The 17,228-nt window shown below is 48.0% G+C and overlaps 2 protein-coding genes across 6 annotated transcripts in view; both read left to right on the forward strand.

The window, feature by feature from the left end:
- The first annotated feature begins 332 nt into the window (after positions 1-332).
- ORMDL3 (ORMDL sphingolipid biosynthesis regulator 3) lies at positions 333-8,039 on the forward strand. Of its 3 annotated transcripts, none has more exons than XM_077164507.1 (4): positions 333-460; positions 4,975-5,173; positions 5,916-6,067; positions 6,418-8,039. In XM_077164507.1, exons 2-4 carry the CDS (start codon positions 5,000-5,002, stop codon positions 6,551-6,553), a joined length of 462 nt encoding a protein of 153 aa, XP_077020622.1. In that variant the 5' UTR covers positions 333-460; positions 4,975-4,999; the 3' UTR covers positions 6,554-8,039. The 3 variants fall into 3 exon arrangements, with proteins under 3 accessions (XP_077020622.1, XP_077020620.1, XP_077020621.1); XM_077164505.1 differs by lacking the exon at positions 333-460 and adding an exon at positions 708-857; XM_077164506.1 differs by lacking the exon at positions 333-460 and adding an exon at positions 1,277-1,384.
- GSDMB (gasdermin B) overlaps positions 6,084-17,228 on the forward strand; it is a 35,107-nt gene continuing 23,962 nt past the window's right edge. Inside the window, exons 1-4 of one of the 3 annotated variants that reach the window (XM_077164502.1) lie at positions 8,150-9,238; positions 10,208-10,355; positions 11,673-11,924; positions 13,607-13,787. In XM_077164502.1, the coding sequence (XP_077020617.1) occupies positions 10,223-10,355; positions 11,673-11,924; positions 13,607-13,787 (566 nt within the window). In that variant the 5' untranslated portion in view covers positions 8,150-9,238; positions 10,208-10,222. Of the gene's footprint in view, positions 6,418-8,149; positions 10,356-11,672; positions 11,925-13,606; positions 13,788-17,228 lie in introns of those variants that run through there. The other 2 variants (XM_077164503.1, XM_077164504.1) reach the window with 2 other exon arrangements.

The following is a 17,228-nucleotide window of genomic DNA, read 5'->3' on the forward strand; positions in this document are numbered from 1 at the left end:
GGGGCGTACAGAAACGAAAACTGTACACAAGAGAGATGGAGCCTCCCACACATTGACCTGGGAGAGGAATTCAGTCACCTAACTCTCCATTAAGGAGTATTTCCATGACACATGGCCTTCTTCTCTGCAGCCTGCCGGGGGCGGGGTGAAGGCCGAGCATGTGGGCTGGACAGGACGTTCTGAATCAATGCTGTCTCTGGGCCACCTACTCCACCCTCCAGTCTCTCACCCCAGCCAACATTGTAAGGACTCGCTCCCAGGAGAGCCCAGCGAGCCCAGGGGCCGACCTCGTGCGCTTTTTGGAAGAGCCAATCTGGGATTAGGGCGGGGGCGGAGAGATGTAGTGGAAAAAGCCTTTCCTTGGGGTCAGAATCCTAGGCTCTGGTCCAGGGGCTCAGCGGGAAATTTCAGCAAGTTACTTAAGACTCCAAGTTTCCTCACGTGCAAAACCGAAGTGACGGTAAGCCGCAGTTGGTGGACGAGGACGAGAAAGCAGGGATTTTTATGCGCCAAAGTCATACCATTTTATTATCACATCCGGGTGAGGCATTCGGTTCTGCGATTCCAGCGAGGTCGCGACAGGAGCAGCGGGAAAAAACTACAACTCCCAGGAGCCTTCGGGCAGGTCCGCGAGAGGGGCGGGGGAGAAACTACAACTCCCAGGAGGCACCGGGCAATCTGGCGCGGGGCGGTGACGTCACGGGGGCCGGCACGGGGCGCTGATTCGGCCCGGGCTGCCAGCGGGGAGGCTGCCCCTGCGGGTTGTTACAGGGCTGGGGCAGCAGCGGTCCCGGCGCTTGCCCCGTCCCGCAGCCCCCGGGTACCCGTCCTGGGCCCTCGACCTCTGGTTTCGCAAGGTGAGTCTGGACGGGCGGCCTCCGGGATGGAGGGGCCGGAGGGTCTTTGGCAGTAGAGGCAGGGGGTCCGGAGAGGAGTGGGGGCTGCCGGGGAGGCGTCCCGGGCTGGAGGAGACCTGGACAGCGTGAGAATGGGGTGCATCAGCCTAAGGGGCGCCCAAAGAGGGACGTGGGGGCGGGAGGTCGGGGTTCGGACGACCGGGAGGGGCGCTGTAGCTGGGAGTGGGGGGCGGGGAGCGGCTTGGCTTTGGGGATAAAGGTTTGGCCGCTTCCAAGGCTTGGTGTACGCGTGGAGATGGGGGTGGGGCCCTGGAACGGGCCAGGCTTCCAGTGCTAGGTCCCGGGCTGGGGAGCGGAGTGGGAGGCTCCTCCGGCGGCCGGAGGTCCCATTCAGAAAGCCCCACAACAATAGTGAGAACTCCGCCTCCTCGCTCCTCCCTCTTTCTGGGCTCTTGGGGGTTTGCTTCGGTACTCGCGGTCTTTCTTCTCCCACGGCGGAGTCCCGGAGGCCCAGCCGGAGCTGAGAGGTGAGGAACTGCAGCCTTTTCTGGGTTTGGAAGGTGGGCGGAATGGAAATGGCGTTGTGGAGTGCTGCCGGGGACTCTCCGTTGGGGTGCAGACCTGGATTTTTGTACCCTGAACCCAGAAAGCAAAAGGTTTGCGTAAAGGGCTGCCCTTACCTGGGGAAGGGGATGGAAAGCGCTCACCTGGCTGCTGCCCTGGGGCATACTCTGGCCTTGACTTAGTTGTCTGACAGACTGGCAGAGCCAGGATAGCAGTGTGGGGTGCCAGTGGGTAGGGGAGGGAGGAGGAGGAGTGGGAAAAAACTGCTAGCAAGAAAGTGGTTAACAGAACAGAGTTGCTGCAGGCACTGGTTTGGGGCAGGTTTTGAAACCACATCAGGGGCTGGTGCAGGCAGCCACCTGCCAGCTGTGGAAGTAGAACTTTTCAGGCTGGTCTGCTGTTGATTGTACCTCTGCTGGCCTCTTCTCCACGTTTCTTCCCTTCAGGGAGAGGGGTCAACTGATTATTTTACTAATGGAAGTGATATTTACCTTTACTCACAAGGGTGCTTCCTGGCTGTCAGTCTTTTTTTTTGGTTTATGGATTTCTTCTGCCTTTGTCTTTTGGGGGGCAGGGGGCAAGGAGGTGTTCCTGGGTTTTTCTCCTCTCAGTGCACCTAGTGTTCAGTGTCAGGAAGAAGCTTCCCAGAGCAGTTAGCTAGGACATGGGGTCTAGGCCCCTCCTACACCATTCAGGCTGGATGACAAGACCTGTGCCAGCCAGAAGGGGGTGTTGGGTCTTGTGATCTAGGATTCAACTAGGGTCTTGGCACTTTTGGACAAAATACTAGGGAAAACTAGAGGTCTTTCTATACCACCCCACACCTGGGTGCGGTAGTCTGGGTAGAGAGAAGGAGGGGAGGTGTCGGGAGAGCAGCAGTTTTGGTCAGACTTGGGGAACTTTTCCCTTCAGTTAGTAATAAGTCCTTCAAACTCTCACTTCACAGCCTCCGCACACACACACACCGAGGCTTTTATCTAGTAGTAGGTATCCCAGGGGCTGTGTTAGGGTAACTGAAGCCCCAAGGCCCTAGGAAGGTAAACAGCCGAGCTGGCTCTGGTTTTCTACTTCCTTAGGCTTCTGATAGGCCCAATTATCCAGCCTAATGGGCTAGGCTGATGAGCCCCAGGAGCATCGCTTCTTTCACTTGTCACCTTGGGCCAGCCCTTATGTTTGTATGCTGGGAAGATAAGTTATAAGGCACGTTTTCCCTGAGAGCTCTAAGCTTGGAGCTGAATGAGAAAAAGAAACTTGCTCCCATTATCCTGGAAATAGAGAAGGGACCCTTGGGAATTCTGGCTCTTGTGCAGACCCGCTTGGGATCCTGGCCAGAGGGAGACTGCAGATGATCTGAGAGGGTTGTTTGCAGTGGAGTGAAAAAGGTGGCCTTCTGGGCACTCCCAGAATAGCTGCATTTGGGGTCCCTTTCTGCATCTCCAGGAAAGATTGGTGAGGACCTTATGGTCTTCGTGAGGCAGGACATTCCCTTGAGCAGGAAGGTGAGTCAGTACACAGGCACCATCTGTTCCCATCTCCAGCTAGTCCAGGACCCTCAGGGATCTGGGAAGAGCCAAGCTCTGGACAAGGGACTGCTCATTCCCCTCCCTGCCTTCTCCACGTCACTTAACCCACTCTGGGTTGTTGCCACCATTGTTTCTTGGGCATGAAGGGCAGCCCTCCTGGTTCCTCCCGCTGCATAGCTTCTACCGTTGGAGTTGGGAAGGTGGAGATATGGTGTTAACTTACACCTGGAAGTAGGTCCTAGTTTGGAAAGAAGGCTGAGGTGAGGATAGGCGGGGCAGAGAAGGGCAGGAGGGAGGCTGGAGGTAGGGCTTTGTGTTCTTGGGAGGAGGGTGTTGCTATGGATTCCAGCTACCTGTGGGAGCGTAGAGTCAGCCAGGTTTTTTTTCCCATTCATTATACATTTTATTGTATTTCCTTCTGTACTTAAAAAAATTTTTTTTTATTAATTAAAAAAATTAACAAACAAAACAATCAGATATCATTCCATTCTACATATACAATCAGTAATTCTTAGTATCATCACATAGTTGCATATTCATCATTTCTTAGAACATTTGCATTGATTTAGAAAAAGAAAGAAAAAGACAACAGAAAAAGAAATAAAATGATAATAGAGAAAAAAATTATACATATCATACCCCTTACCCCTCGCTTTCATTTACCACTAGCATTTCAAACTAAATTTATTTTAGCATTTGTTCCCCCTATTATTTATTTTTATTCCATATGTTCTACTCTTTTGTTAATATGGTAGATAAAAGGAGCATCAGACACAAGGTTTTCACATTCACAGAGTCACATTGTGAAAGCTATATCATTGTTCAATCATCATCAAGAAACATGGCTACTGGAACACAGCTCTACATTTTCAGGCAGTTCCCTCCAGCCTCTCCACTACATCCTGAACAACAAGGTGATATCTACTTAATGCGTAAGAATAACCTCCAGGATAACCTCTCGGCTCTGTTTGGAATCTCTCAGCCATTGACACTTAGTCTCATTTCACTCTTCCCCCTTTTGGTCGAGAAGGCTCTCTCAATCCCTTGATGTTAATTCTCAGCTCATTCTAGGGTTTTTCTCAGTCCCTTGATGCTGAGTCTCAGCTCATTCCAGGATCTCTGTCCCCCATTGCCAGGAAGGTCCACACCCCTGGGAGTCATGTCCCATGCAGAGAGGGGGAGGGTGGTGAGACTGCTCGTCATGTTGTCAGCCAGGTTTTTTATCCTCACTGCTCCTCTGGTAGGTCAAAGGGCCTTTTTCTCTGAATGTTTTGGTGGCAGAATAGGTGGCATCACAAGGGTTAGCCTGAGTGACTGCTAAATGGAGAAGACATCTGGATGGATTGTTCTGTGTCAACAAGATGGAACCTACCAGGTCTGGGCAAAGGTTGTCCCTACGCTTTTGTTTTCTTCTTTCTTCTCACCTTCTTTCTTTTTACCCTGTCAGTGTCCTAGTAGGGGTGGGGAGAAACCCAGGATTGGAGAATTAGGGAAGGTTGGTGGAAGTGATGTCAGCAAAAGATTTCATCCAGTGCTGCTGGTGCCCATAGGCCCTGTCTCCTTTTACGGGAAGGACTTGGGGGAAGAAGATGTCCCATGCCAGGCCCTCAGTGTGACAGAGTCCGGCAGGGGTTGTGTTGAGTGAGAATTCTTAGGGAAGGGGAGGGCCTCTTCCCCTTTCCCCTGGCTTCAGGGAGGAGGGCCTTCATGGGATAGCTATAGGGGATGGGTTTGGGGATGAAGCATTGATTCATTTGATCTGGGACTGGATGCCACTCGATGACTCGGCCTTCCAAGCATTTCCAGTGCCGTCATGGGTGGGGCAGCATGTTGTTTCTCCCAGCCTGGCAGTGGGGAATGAATAGAGCTGTCAACATGGACTTCCTCCTACCCTCTTGCTTGAGAATCAAAACAGCGGAACTGTGTGTAGTTCTCAGGGAGAGAAGGGTCTGCCTTCTTGTAGGATTTAGAGGTTGTGAGGGGGCAGAGAAAGTGGCACGACCTGTCTCACCTGTACTGCTTGTTTGCAGGACAGCGGCAGAGAGGGGCGGCAGGATGAACGTGGGCACTGCGCACAGCGAGGTGAACCCTAACACGCGGGTGATGAACAGCCGAGGCATCTGGCTGTCCTACGTGCTGGCCATCGGGCTTCTCCATGTGGTGCTGCTCAGCATCCCCTTCGTGAGCGTCCCTGTCGTCTGGACTCTCACCAACCTCATCCACAACATGGTGAGGGGTAACCTGCCACCCATCCCTGGCCTTGTCAGCTGCTGTTTGGTAGAAGGAGCCCACCAGACAAGAGCCAGATGTCAGGGTGATGCACTTAACATCTGTTTCCAGAGCCCAGACCCAACTCTCATCTCTAATTCCCCTCTTGGATTCCAGGCCTGTGCACTCCTATAGGAGGGACAAAATCTGTAGATTTGTCTATATCTCCAGGATGAGTTGGTTTGTGTATCAGGAAAATGGGCCAATGAGAACTGAACCAAGGGCTCCAGGAGTCCTGGTGCCTAGCCCAGTGCAGAAATGCCCCTTTCCCAAGTGAAGATCTCAAACCGTATCTCCTTTCTGCTCCCTGGTCACCTTCTACCTTATACCCTTTGGGTGGGCAAGTAGGGTTCTGGTCCCTTTTCATCTTGCCAAGAATACTCCCCTTCCAGCCACATAGGGAGGCTACAGCTGGGCTCGGGGAAGGTGGGTCAGGCATCTCCGTGCCCATTCTGGAACTAACTTCTCCTTTGAGTGCTGTCCTCATGCCAGACCTGTCCTCTCACCCAGTTGGTCTCCTTCATTCTTCTCCTGCCAGGCTCCTGTCTGCTCTGTCCTGACCTCTAGCCTGCATCCCCCTGCCCAGCAGAGTGAGGCTGTACATTACATGCCCCCCCGCCCCCACTGTCTGTGACTAGGGGGGAGTAGCTGAGTGGAGGGCCTTTTGCCTTTCATATCCTCTAACGAAGGCCCCTTTCTTCAGGGCATGTACATCTTCCTGCACACGGTGAAGGGGACACCCTTTGAGACCCCGGACCAGGGCAAGGCAAGGTTGCTGACTCACTGGGAGCAGATGGACTATGGAGTCCAGTTCACCGCATCTCGCAAGTTCTTGACTATCACACCCATCGTGCTGTGAGTGCTTTGGGTGAAGGAAGGCACCAGTAGGCAGAGCAAGGCCTGGGAGACTGTGAGGCCCAGCCAGGCTTAAATTTCCCAGTTCTGGCCCCTGGGATAGGGAGGAGCAGAAGGAAGATCTCTGGGTCTTCGTGACTCAGGCCTTGGGCCTTCCTGGTCCCATCTTCCCTCAGGGGTTGGGGGCTCTTTAACCTGGGAGATCTAGCCCCCCCTCTTCTGGTCTAGGGCTGGGTGGGTCTCCCATAGTGCCCTGGTTGCTCAGAATTCTGCTTCTTCCCATCCAGGAAGGAGGGAGAAAGAAGTCCTCCAGACAGAGGCTTACACTTCTCCCCAATCCTTCCACTCAGGTACTTCCTCACCAGCTTCTACACCAAGTATGACCAGATCCATTTCATTCTCAACACTGTGTCCTTGATGAGCGTGCTCATCCCCAAGCTGCCCCAGCTCCACGGAGTCCGGATTTTTGGAATCAATAAGTACTGAGGATGCAACCCCTCTCCCTGCCCAGGATGACGGGGGAGGGTAGAAGGCCTGTGCTGGATGCTGAAAAAGGAAGGAGCCTCTGGACACTGCCAGAGATGGGGGTTGAGCCTCTGGACCCTAGTTTAACCCCTTGCTTCCCCCAGTAGCCGACTTGGAGTAGCTTACAATGGGCACGGAGATGCCTGTCCCACCTCTCCCAGGGCTCCAACCCTTCTGATTTTTTTGATCTTTTTCTTTTGTCTTTTGAATAGAGACTCCGTGGGGTAGCCATGGAATGGGTTAGGCTCCCAGGCTGAACATGGACCCAAGAGATTGGGACAGGAGGCTAGGGGAACCTTCTGCTCACTTGCTTACCCTCAGGTGGCCAAAGCACTTTAACCCCTGCAAAGGGAGCAGAGGGGACGGTACAGCTTCTAGATTGCTCACTGTAATTCTAAAGTCTAGGATGACACTCAGTGTGTGCTTATATTTATGAGAGCAAGCGTGTGATGCTGCTTCATCTCTCTGGGCAGAGTGCTGTCTAATCCAAGTCACACTTGGGGACTGGGTGGGGTTGGGGAGGGTAAGGTAGGATGGTAGGGCTGGGTGTGGATGCTTGTTCCCAGAGGTTTGGGGGCACTCTGCTGTCATCTTGGCCCTAATGGGGGAGTGTGGAAAGAGTGTGGATTGAGTTTGGAAGAATGGGCCTCATAGCAGCAGAGATTGGTGTAAGTAAAGGAGTGGGGACAGAAACCACACCCAGCGTTATCATTTGGGATATGGGCAGGGAAAGGAGCAGGCTTGGAGGGTTAGCTTACCCGCAGAATGGCAGTGGTAATGGAGGAGGGAGGCTGCTGTGGCTTGGAAGCTGCTGGGTTAGAGTGAGGAGGTGGAGCTGAGTAAAAGAGGCCTGTGAGTTGTTATGCTTACAGGTCCACTTGGACACCACACTGGTGTGAGGGGCTCGGGGAAGCTGAGACAGAAATGATGGATCATGGGGTCTCTTTTGCAGCACCTCTCCTCTAACCCCGCACAGTCTAGCTTTGGGGCAGGGTCTCTCTTATGTGGCATGCACATGTAGGGAGATGAGGTCACTCCCAATGGGAATGGAGGGCTGTAGAGCCCCTAGAATCCCTCCTCAAGTACGGCGATGGCAGGAGCAAAGACTGGCCTGCAGGGGCTGTCTTAGCCTGTGAGGAAGAGCGAGGTAGGGCCAGGAGCCTGAGCATAGACCTGGAGAGGAGCATTCTACTCCCCTACCCAGTCTGTCCAGGGTTTCTGAGTTACTTTTGAAAAGGTATGGGTTCCCTTGCCCTCTCCCAGGGGCCTGAAGGAAGAGAGGAAGTTACTGGTTCAATTTTCTGCTTCCTGGCCCTTCCCCTTCCTAGCCTTGTATCATAGGGAACTTTCATCTCCAAATCTTTCTAAGCAAAGTGTGAATAGAATTTTTACTCTCTTTGTACAGTATTCTGAGAGATGCAAATAAAAGGCAATGTGTTCCTCTTTCCTCCCGGCCTGGCCTCTGCTTTCTGGAGGGCCCTGAGGGAAGGACAGAGGGAGGGTAGCAGCTCTGCTGAGGGCAGGGGTGTGGGCATCAGTTTGACCCTCTGGATGATGGAAAGGACTTGGGGAGTGCTGATCTCTACTGCCCCACTTTGGGGAAAGGGATGCTGCCGGAGCAAGCAGAGGGAACTAGATGGAGCTGGCAGAGGCAGCAGCTGGCCAGACAGCAGATCCTGCCCTGTGCCTTTGTGGGCTGCTCCTCTGACAGGCCTTATGCTTCTGGGCTCCATAAGCTAGGTCAACCCGAAGGGGGCCCATCTTTGTTTCTGTCTAAGCCCCCATTACTTCTCCATTCCTCATTCTTTCCAAGGCTGTTTTCCCCTCAGCCATACCTGTCCGGAAAAGGCTGCATTTCCTTCTGATATTTCTGAACCAGAGGGATCTTCACTGGTCCTCCCTTCCGTAAGCCTGAGGGGGAGAAGAAGAGGTCACCTCCCCTCCCCCCAGGATTTATTAAGCTCAGGCCAAGCCAGATAAGGGAGGAGTCTACAGCTGTGGAATCCTTATCTCCAGAGGGCATGGCCTTTCAGAATGTTCTGTGCTGTTCCTGGGACAGTACAAAGTCCCTGGCAGGAGGGGGGTGCTGCCGCTAGTAACCTGGACCCCTCTCTGGTCCTGGTTCAGTGTCACAGCGTCCTGAGTGGGCAGCTGGAAGAGGGTGGGCTCTTTGCCGGACTCCATGATCCCCAGAGTGAGGCCGACACAGTGCTAGGAGGAGAAATGCAGTCCTGTGGGCTCACCCTTGGGGTGGGGTGCCTTGGAGCTTCCATGGACCTACAAGAGTGCAGCCACAGTGAAGGCCTGGGGCGCAAGAACTATCTGGGTTCAAATCCCAGCTCTGCCACTTTCTAGCCACATGATGTGTCAGATCGCTTCCCTTCCGAGTCAGTTTCCTCGGTAGAATAAGGATAATACCTCTAGGGCTATTGTGGGGAATAGCATGGATCCTGGCATGTAAGTAGACGCTTTACCTGCTAGCCATGCTGTTGTTACTACTGTTACCATCAGCATCATCGTCATCACTGTCCCCTTAACTGCTCTTTTAGAACCGAGGGAGGCAAGAAGACAGGCGGAGCTCTCTGGGGTGGTTATATCTGAGACAGAAGAGAGGATGGGGCCAAAGATCTCTCCCTGGAGAAGAAGGTGGGAAAGAGGGTAGAACCTATCCAGTTAAGGAGTGTCTGCATGCCCCTTTGAGGGGCACATGGGAGTGTGAGATGGGGAGGGAGGCTGAACCCTCCCTACTTGACTCATCCCGTTCCCACTAGGTGTTAGTTGCTGTGTTCTGACCCTTCCTTGTTGCCTGCCCTGTGTGGCATTTGAGAAGCTGGATCCAGCTAGCTTACTCTTCTTTTTTTTTTTTGGCCATACAAAGGGGATTTACTAGGTTACAAATGGACAATTCTAAGGCCATGAAAATGTCCAAATTAATGTATCAACAAGAGGATGTCTTCACTCAAGAAAGGCCAATCATATCTGGGGTTTCTCTGTCACATGGGAAGGCATATGGCAATGTCTCCTGGCCCTTCTCTTCTGGGTTGGTTTCCAAAATGGCTCTCTCATTAGCTGTACATCCTTCTGGTTTCTGCTAGGGCATGTTCTTTCCATAAGCATCTGTGCTTTCTCCAAAAATGTCTCCCTCTCAAAGGACTCCAGTAATCAGATTAAGAACCACCTTGAATGGGAGGGGTCACATTTCCGTGGAAATAACCTAATCAAGAGGTTCTACCCAACAATAGGTCTCCTCCCACAAGATTGGATCAGAAGAACATGGCTTTCTGGGGTATATAACAGTTTCAGACCAGCAATTCCCCTCTGGACCTCCAAAAGACATGCTTTTTCCATATGCAAAGTACACTCATTCCATCACAATATTACAAAGGGCTTACTCTACTAATGTCCCTGGCACAGCTGTAGCCTTTTCCTGCTGGCAGTTGGCTGATACCCACCAAATTTCCAATTCTCTATCCAAACTTACTGGATTTCAGTGTACCTTGTTCTACACCATTCTCTGGCCCAGACCCATGTAGAATATATATCAGGATCTCCCCACCCACTCCTTGTGTCAGAGACGAAGGAGGGGTTCTGACCTCTGGCCTCATCTGCTTCCAGCCAGGCATATTTAACATGGCATATCTAAGGGAGGTGGGGCACCTAGCCACACCCAGCCTTCAGTTAAGTGCTCAACCTGGAGAGCTTTTGACTTCCGGAGGAATCCTGCAGAGCTCTGACGAGGGAATTCCTACAACCTCCACATTTGGTGAGCGACTGAGGAGGGAGGAGAGGGAGTAGAGAGGAGGTGGATGGGCCCTGGGTTCAGACTTTCCACTCAACCCAGGAAAGTTCCCATTTGGGGGGTGAATTGAGTTGGCCATGGTAGGGCAGGAGCAGAGGAGAAGAATCAGTGAGCAGAAGGGACTTCAAGAAGGCAGATAGGATGGGGAAATAGAGCCCAGGGAGTTGTAAGGGTAGTCCTGGCCCCAGGAGAAAAGCAAAGGAGCCTGAGTAAGGTAGAAAGATCTCAAGAGGAAGGAGTTGTGGAGTTATTAGCAGAACGGGAGGAGAGCAAGATGCATTTGGAAGTAAGAAAGCCTGAGAGATGGAATGTGGCTATGAAGAACTGCTGAATAGAAACAGGGAAGAGCCAGCTATGTTGGATAGGGTGGGTGATGGGCATGTGGAGAGTTCAGCAAGGGCAGGGCAGTAGAGGCCCTGAGACTGGAAATAGAGCAGGAGAGAGTGAGGGGATGGGAGTGATGGTGTCCAGGTGAGACGTTGAAATTCATTTTACTGAGGGGTAAGGAACTCTTCAAAAGGTGGCCAGACAGTGAGGAGAAAGGACCTATGACAGTCATGGTGTCCAGCTTCAAACTGCTCTTGTACTTTTTCCTTTCGCTTTTGCTTCTTCCTGAGGCTAGCTTATCACTGCTTCTTTTTTTTTTTTACATGGGCAGGCACCGGGAATCGAACCCGGGTCCTCTTGCATGGCAGGCAAGCATTCTTGCCTGCTGAGCCACCGTGGCCTGCCCGTCACTGCTTCTTTTGATGAGAAGTGGTTGGAAGGGAGGTACCCATCCAGGTGCTTTGGAGAGTACAGCTTGCCTAGGACAGAGGGTGGGGGCCCAGAAATCAGAGCCAAGGGAAGTTGGTGCTGACAAAGGAAGGTCTGGCAGCTATGCCCCTCATCCCATCCAGGTTCCTCTGCTCATCCACATTGGGTTGCCTGAGGGATGGTGGGCTTGAATTCTCACCCTGCAGGCTGCTCTGAGAAGCGGAGTAACTGCTATAGAAGATGCAGAAACTGGGCCTCCTTTTCCTAGTTTAGGGCAATCTTGGCTTCGTCTTTCCTCCAGATAATTTCAATGAAAGACTGAGGAGAGTCTGGGATTTGTGATATCCACCCTCCTTAGTGTGTCATGGTCAGCTTACTGTCTAGAAGGAGAAAAAGCAAATCCTCTCAGGTCCTGATTATCCTGAGATCTTTGGCTCTTACTTGACCCAGGCAGCCAAAGGGAAATTTAAGAACTTGAACCCCATATGCCCCTCTACAAAACTGAAATTGCCCTCCTTTTCCCAGTTGGTCTAGGCACAATGCCCAGCGCATTTGAGGAAATCGCGAGAGGTGTGATCCGAAAGCTGGACTCTGGAAGGGAGATGATTGCTGTTAGAAATGTCATTGATGCAGACAGATTCCGTTGCTTCTGTCTGGTGAGAGTGAAGAGAAGTTTCTTAAGACTCCAGTATTACAAAACAGACCTCACCCTGAAGGACATCCTGGAGAGGGAGGAGGGTGAAAGGCCGATTGATGAGCTGGATTCTGAATTCCCAGGTCAGTGTGAAATGGGGGAGAGCCAGGAGGCCTTGTCCACTTTTTAAATCTACCCCACCATTATCTCCTCATTGCCATCAACCATGTCAACCTGCTGACAAAGAAGCTGTGAGATTTATATGTACCTGTCCACATACCCCAATTGAAGAAACACACAGAAGAGCTACACAGGGAGAAGGGAGCAGGGGAAGTAATTTATTTATATTGCAAACTATTCCTAATAGTCTTCCTTTCTCATGCTTCCCTTTAGTAAAGAATTCACTTTTAAATTAGCTGAGCTGTCCTTGTGCATTTATGTATTTATAATTTAAATCAACAAATAAATTGAGGCATTTGAATGCAGGCTTTAAAGCTGGGGATATCTGAGTTCAAAGCCTGGTTCTGACACTTTACCAGCTGGGTAACCATTACATTATGCAAGTCTGAGTTTCCTCATATGTCTGTTGTAGAAGACTGTCTTAAGAATCAAAGAGATAAAATAAGCTCATTGTTTTGAGGTGGTGTTAATTGTATTTTCTCTTCATTTTTCCTGGAGATCATGACTGAAAGGAAGTTACTGTTGAGTAGAAGACCCTAAGGTCTTAAAGGGATTTAGAGAAGTCTCCAAACTCATTTATTCCTGGGGTGCCATCTTGGTTTCCAGAACCGCAGGGAGAATGTTGCACTGTCGTTTGGAGACCCATTTCAGTATTTCACTTCCTCTTGGTGAGGAGTTGATAGCTCAGACCTCTCTGCTAGGCTGCTGCTTCTTGTTGGGTCATACCGCATACCATAGATGGAGGAGTTCAACAATGCCTCTGAACTATTTTGGACCATATACCATGGACCAGGCATGGGTATAGTGTGACAAGAGAAGTGTCCAGGGCACTTGGAGGTGGTGGGTCTTTCACAGGTAGAATTTAATTGAGCAAGCAAAGGGCTTTAGGAGAAATTTCAAGTGAGAATTTTTAAAAAACTCTAAGTTAATTCTCTGAAAAGCAAATTGCCAAGACCCAATTTACTAAACACCAGTTCTCAAAAAATTAGTTTGGCAAATGTCTAGTACACTAAAAACAAAAATATTTTAAACTGGGACTAGGATGTTTTGTCACAATGACTACCTAAAGGCACGGGCAAAGTCTAAGTCCAGAAAAAGTTTTGACTAAGTTGATGAAATTCCCTTAGGGGAAAGCACATTTGTGTAAACACCAAAGATTGAACTCTGCTCAGTATTCATTTCCCAATTCTCAGGAATACCTAATTTTTCAGGTTTACTTTTCCTTGTCTCATTTTAGCCTCTCAAAGAGTTAAGTAAAACTAGCTTGCATTTATTGAGAACTTAGTATGTGTACCAGGCACTATGTTAAGTGCTTAACTGAATGATTTTATTTATTTTTTCCCAAGCATATAGGGAGGAGGTACTGTATTATTCTTTCATAGTAGAAGAAATGGAGATTCAAATAGGTTAAGTGACTCATCCAAAATCACATGCTAAGAAAGTGGTAGAATGGGCTCAAACCCATTTGTGTGACCCTCATTGATTCCTAATGAGAATATTATTTCCTGGAGAGCCACAGCTGCAGCGCTCAGAAGGTGGGGGAACATTGAGGCAAGCCCAGTATGGGACTGTTCCAGAGAGAGTCTTCCAGGAAGAGATCTATTGGGTTAGCACCAGAGTATGACCTTTATCCTTTTCTTTCCAGGTCAAAGGGCTGAATTCCAAATTGTTGGCACTGTGGACTCAAAGACAGAGTTTACAGTGAAATTACCAAGTATTATAACAATCGAAGGGATGGCTGGGGAGTGCCAGGGGACCCAGGAGCAGGGTATCAAGATATTGATGACCCAGATATCCCAGCAATGTCTGCATTCCCTTAATAACAGGTGAAGTAGGTGGGGAGCAGTGGGGGGAGAGGTTGGGAGGGAGGGAACAGCCATCATGGGTACCAAGTGCATCTGGGGGACAGCACCCTTACTGGTGCAACTTCTCACTCTTCCTCCTGGCTCTTCCCCATCCCCACCTGTACTCAAGCTAACCTTCCTCTCCCTCTTGGAAGTCTTCTCATTTTTCCAGGATCAGCCACTAGGAAATCTTCCTCTGATACCCCAGTGCTACCCTCCAGGCTGATTAATTCCTCTGGTGGATGAAACTTGGTGGCTTCAAGAGGTCACACGCCTGCCCACCGACCTGCCTCAACTTGTATTTTGCTTGTTGACCTCTGCCTTGTAAGCAAGCCTAATGGTTTCCATGTCCCTCCCCCACTGGACTGGGAGCAGCTAGTGACCAGGGGCTGAGTTTACTAACCTCTCTATATTGATCCCTAGCGCATGGTACGTACTTAGTAAAGGCTGAAATGAAGCAAAATGAAATCAAAGCGCCCCTTGTAGAATATTCAAATATTCTTTGTTTGAATAAAGGGCCACTACCCCCTCCCACCAGGGAGCAAGATGACTCTTCTCAGGAGACTCACCCCAATCGAATACCACAGAGTTTCTGATAGCTGGGGCCATCGTGCTTCCACCTTATGGACACACCAGCCTTCCCTTCAGCAGTAGTTTTGTTGATGGCGATGGTGATTTTTTCCTCCAGCTGGGATTATTGGAGAATGAAGAGATGTGCAGGGAAGGTGCCCCACAATTCTCCTGTGCTAGCTCACCCAGTGGGGTGGGTGCCTTTTGTTTTTCTTGTTTTAATTAAAACTGAAAGACTTACAGTGAAAATCCACTGGTCCCTTAAACTACCTCTTCCTACCCACAGTGTTGCTGGACATGGCTTTTCTGAGTTATTTATTTAGGTAGTTTGTTAGTATTTTTTAGAGCAGTTGTAGGTTTATAGAAAAAAATCATTTGGAATGTACAGAGTTCCTATATACCCCCATCACAGTTCCCTGTTAATATTTTGTTTTAGTGTGGTACATTTTTTATAATTGATGAGCCAATATTATTATGATTATGTTACTAACTGAAGTCCATAATTATCATTGTTAGGGTTCATTCTTTGTGTTGTATAGCTCTTTGAGGTTTTCTAAAAATTTTTATCGTGGTATCATAGGTACAATATCAAATTTTCCCTTTAACCACTTTTAAATACAGGCACACTTTGGAGATATTGCAGGCTTGGGTCTAGACCACTGTAAGAAAGTGAATATCGCAGTAAAGTGAGTCATGTGGAGCTTTTTCTTTTCTAGTACATATAAATACAGTAATATTTATTGTATATGAAATACAATAACGTTTACTATATTATAGTCTATTAAGTGTGCCATTGTATTGTCTAAAAAAAAAACCAATGTACATACTTTAATTAAAATGTGATTTTACAAAATATAAAAGATGGAAGCAGCCCATGTGTCCATCAACCAATGGATAAATAAAATTTGTTACGTATATACAATGGAATATTATTCAGCTATAAAAAGGAATGAAGTCCTGATGCATCAGGCAACATGGATGAACCCTGAGGACATCATTCATGTTTAGTGCAATAAGCCAGATACAAAAGGATAAATATTTTATGATCTCACTATTCTGAAACAATTAGAATGGGCAAACTCATAGAGTCAGTATCTAGAGTATAGGTTACAAGGAGGTGGGGTGGGGATAGGGAATGTGAAGTTAAGGCTTAAAATGTGCAGGGTTCCTAGGGTAGCACAACATTGTGAATGCAATAACTGCACTGAAATATAAATCTTTGAATGTGATCAATAGGGGAAATGTTATATTGTATCTATGGTAACAGAATAAAAATTAAGAAAAAAAATCCTTGGAACAACACTATACAAACAATGAGCCCTAAGTTAAACCTCAGACGTTAATTAATGGTACAACTATAAAAACGTACTATCATCAGTTGGAACAAATGTTCCACACCAGTGCTGGGTGTTCGTGGTAAGGTGGTGTATTGGAATCCTGTATTTTATGCATGGTTGTTTTGTAAACCCACAACTTCTGTAAATAAAAAATAAATAAATTAAAAAAAATGTGACATGGAGATGTGGTGCACTTCCTAGTAGAAAAATGGTGCCAATAAATGTGCTTGATGCAGGGTTGCCACAAGCCTTCAATTTTTAAAAAACACAATATCTGCAAAATGCAATATGGATAAGTACAGTAAAGCTAAGGGCAGTAAATTGAGGTATGCCTATGTACAATTCAGTGGTGTCAATTACATTTACAATGTCGTGCTAATTAAAACTGAAAGACTTACAGTGAAAATCCACTGGTCCCTTAAACTACGTCTTCCTACCCACAGTGTTGTCATCGCAGTAAAGTGAGTCATGTGGAGCTTTTTCTTTTCTAGTACATATAAATACAGTACTATCCATTTCATCCATTTCCAAACTTTTAGACATTGGATTTGTACCATTAATGACCAGGTTTAACTTAGGGCTTATTGTGTAGTGTTGTTCCAAAGATCATCCATTTCCAAACTTTTCATCAACCCAAACAGAACTCTGTACCTGTTAGTCATTGACCCTCCATTCCTCTTTGCACCCCATCCCCTGGTAACTTCTATTCTAATTTCTGACTCTATGAATTTGCATATTCTAGTTATTTCATATGGGTGAGATCATATAATATTTATCCTTTTGTGTCTGACTTATTGCACTAAACCTGATATCTTCAAGGTTCATCTGTGTTGTGCTATGTATCAGAACTTCATTTTTTTCTACGGCTGAATAATAGTCTATTGTAGGTATATACCACATTTTGTTTATTCATTCACCCACTGATGGGCACTTGGATTGCTTCCAGCTTTTGGCTATTGTGAATAAGACTGCTATGAACTTTAGTATACAAATATCTGTTTGAGTCTCCGCTATCATTTATTTTGGGTATGTCTCTCTAGAAGTAGGATTGCCAGGTCATATAATAATTCTATATTTAACTTTTTGAGGAACCACCAAACACTTTTTCCGATTTTACCACATTCTCACCAAAACTTATTTTCCTTCTTATTTATTTATTTATTTTTTAAGTAGTAGCCATTCTATTAGAATCTTATTGTGGTTTTAATTTGCATTTCTCTAATGGCTAATGATGTTGAGCATCTTTTCATGTGCTTATTGGACATTTGTATATATCTTTGGAGAAATGTTTATCCAAGTCCTTAGTCCATTTTTTAATTGGGTTGTTTATCTTGTTGTTGTTGAGTTGTAGAATTTTTTTTTTTTTTTTTAAAGGAAAGACAGAGAGAGAAGGAAGGAAGGATAGAAGGAAGGAAGGAAGGAAGAAAGGGAAACAACTTTTTTTAAACATTTTCTTGTTTTATTGTATTTTGTTTTTCCGTTTTTTGTTACATGGGCTAGGGCCAGGAATCGAACC

This window comes from Tamandua tetradactyla, chromosome 6 (genome assembly GCF_023851605.1).
Source record: "Tamandua tetradactyla isolate mTamTet1 chromosome 6, mTamTet1.pri, whole genome shotgun sequence".
Taxonomy (NCBI): Eukaryota; Metazoa; Chordata; class Mammalia; order Pilosa; family Myrmecophagidae; genus Tamandua; species Tamandua tetradactyla.

Excerpts from the sequence above, each read along its gene's own strand:
- ORMDL3 (XM_077164507.1), top strand. The coding sequence starts at position 5,000 with ATGAACGTGGGCACTGCGCACAGCGAGGTGAACCCTAACACGCGGGTG. Across the intron at positions 5,174-5,915 it reads CCAACCTCATCCACAACATG|GGCATGTACATCTTCCTGCA; the intron begins GTGAGGGGTAAC and ends CCCTTTCTTCAG. Across the intron at positions 6,068-6,417 it reads ACTATCACACCCATCGTGCT|GTACTTCCTCACCAGCTTCT; the intron begins GTGAGTGCTTTG and ends CCTTCCACTCAG.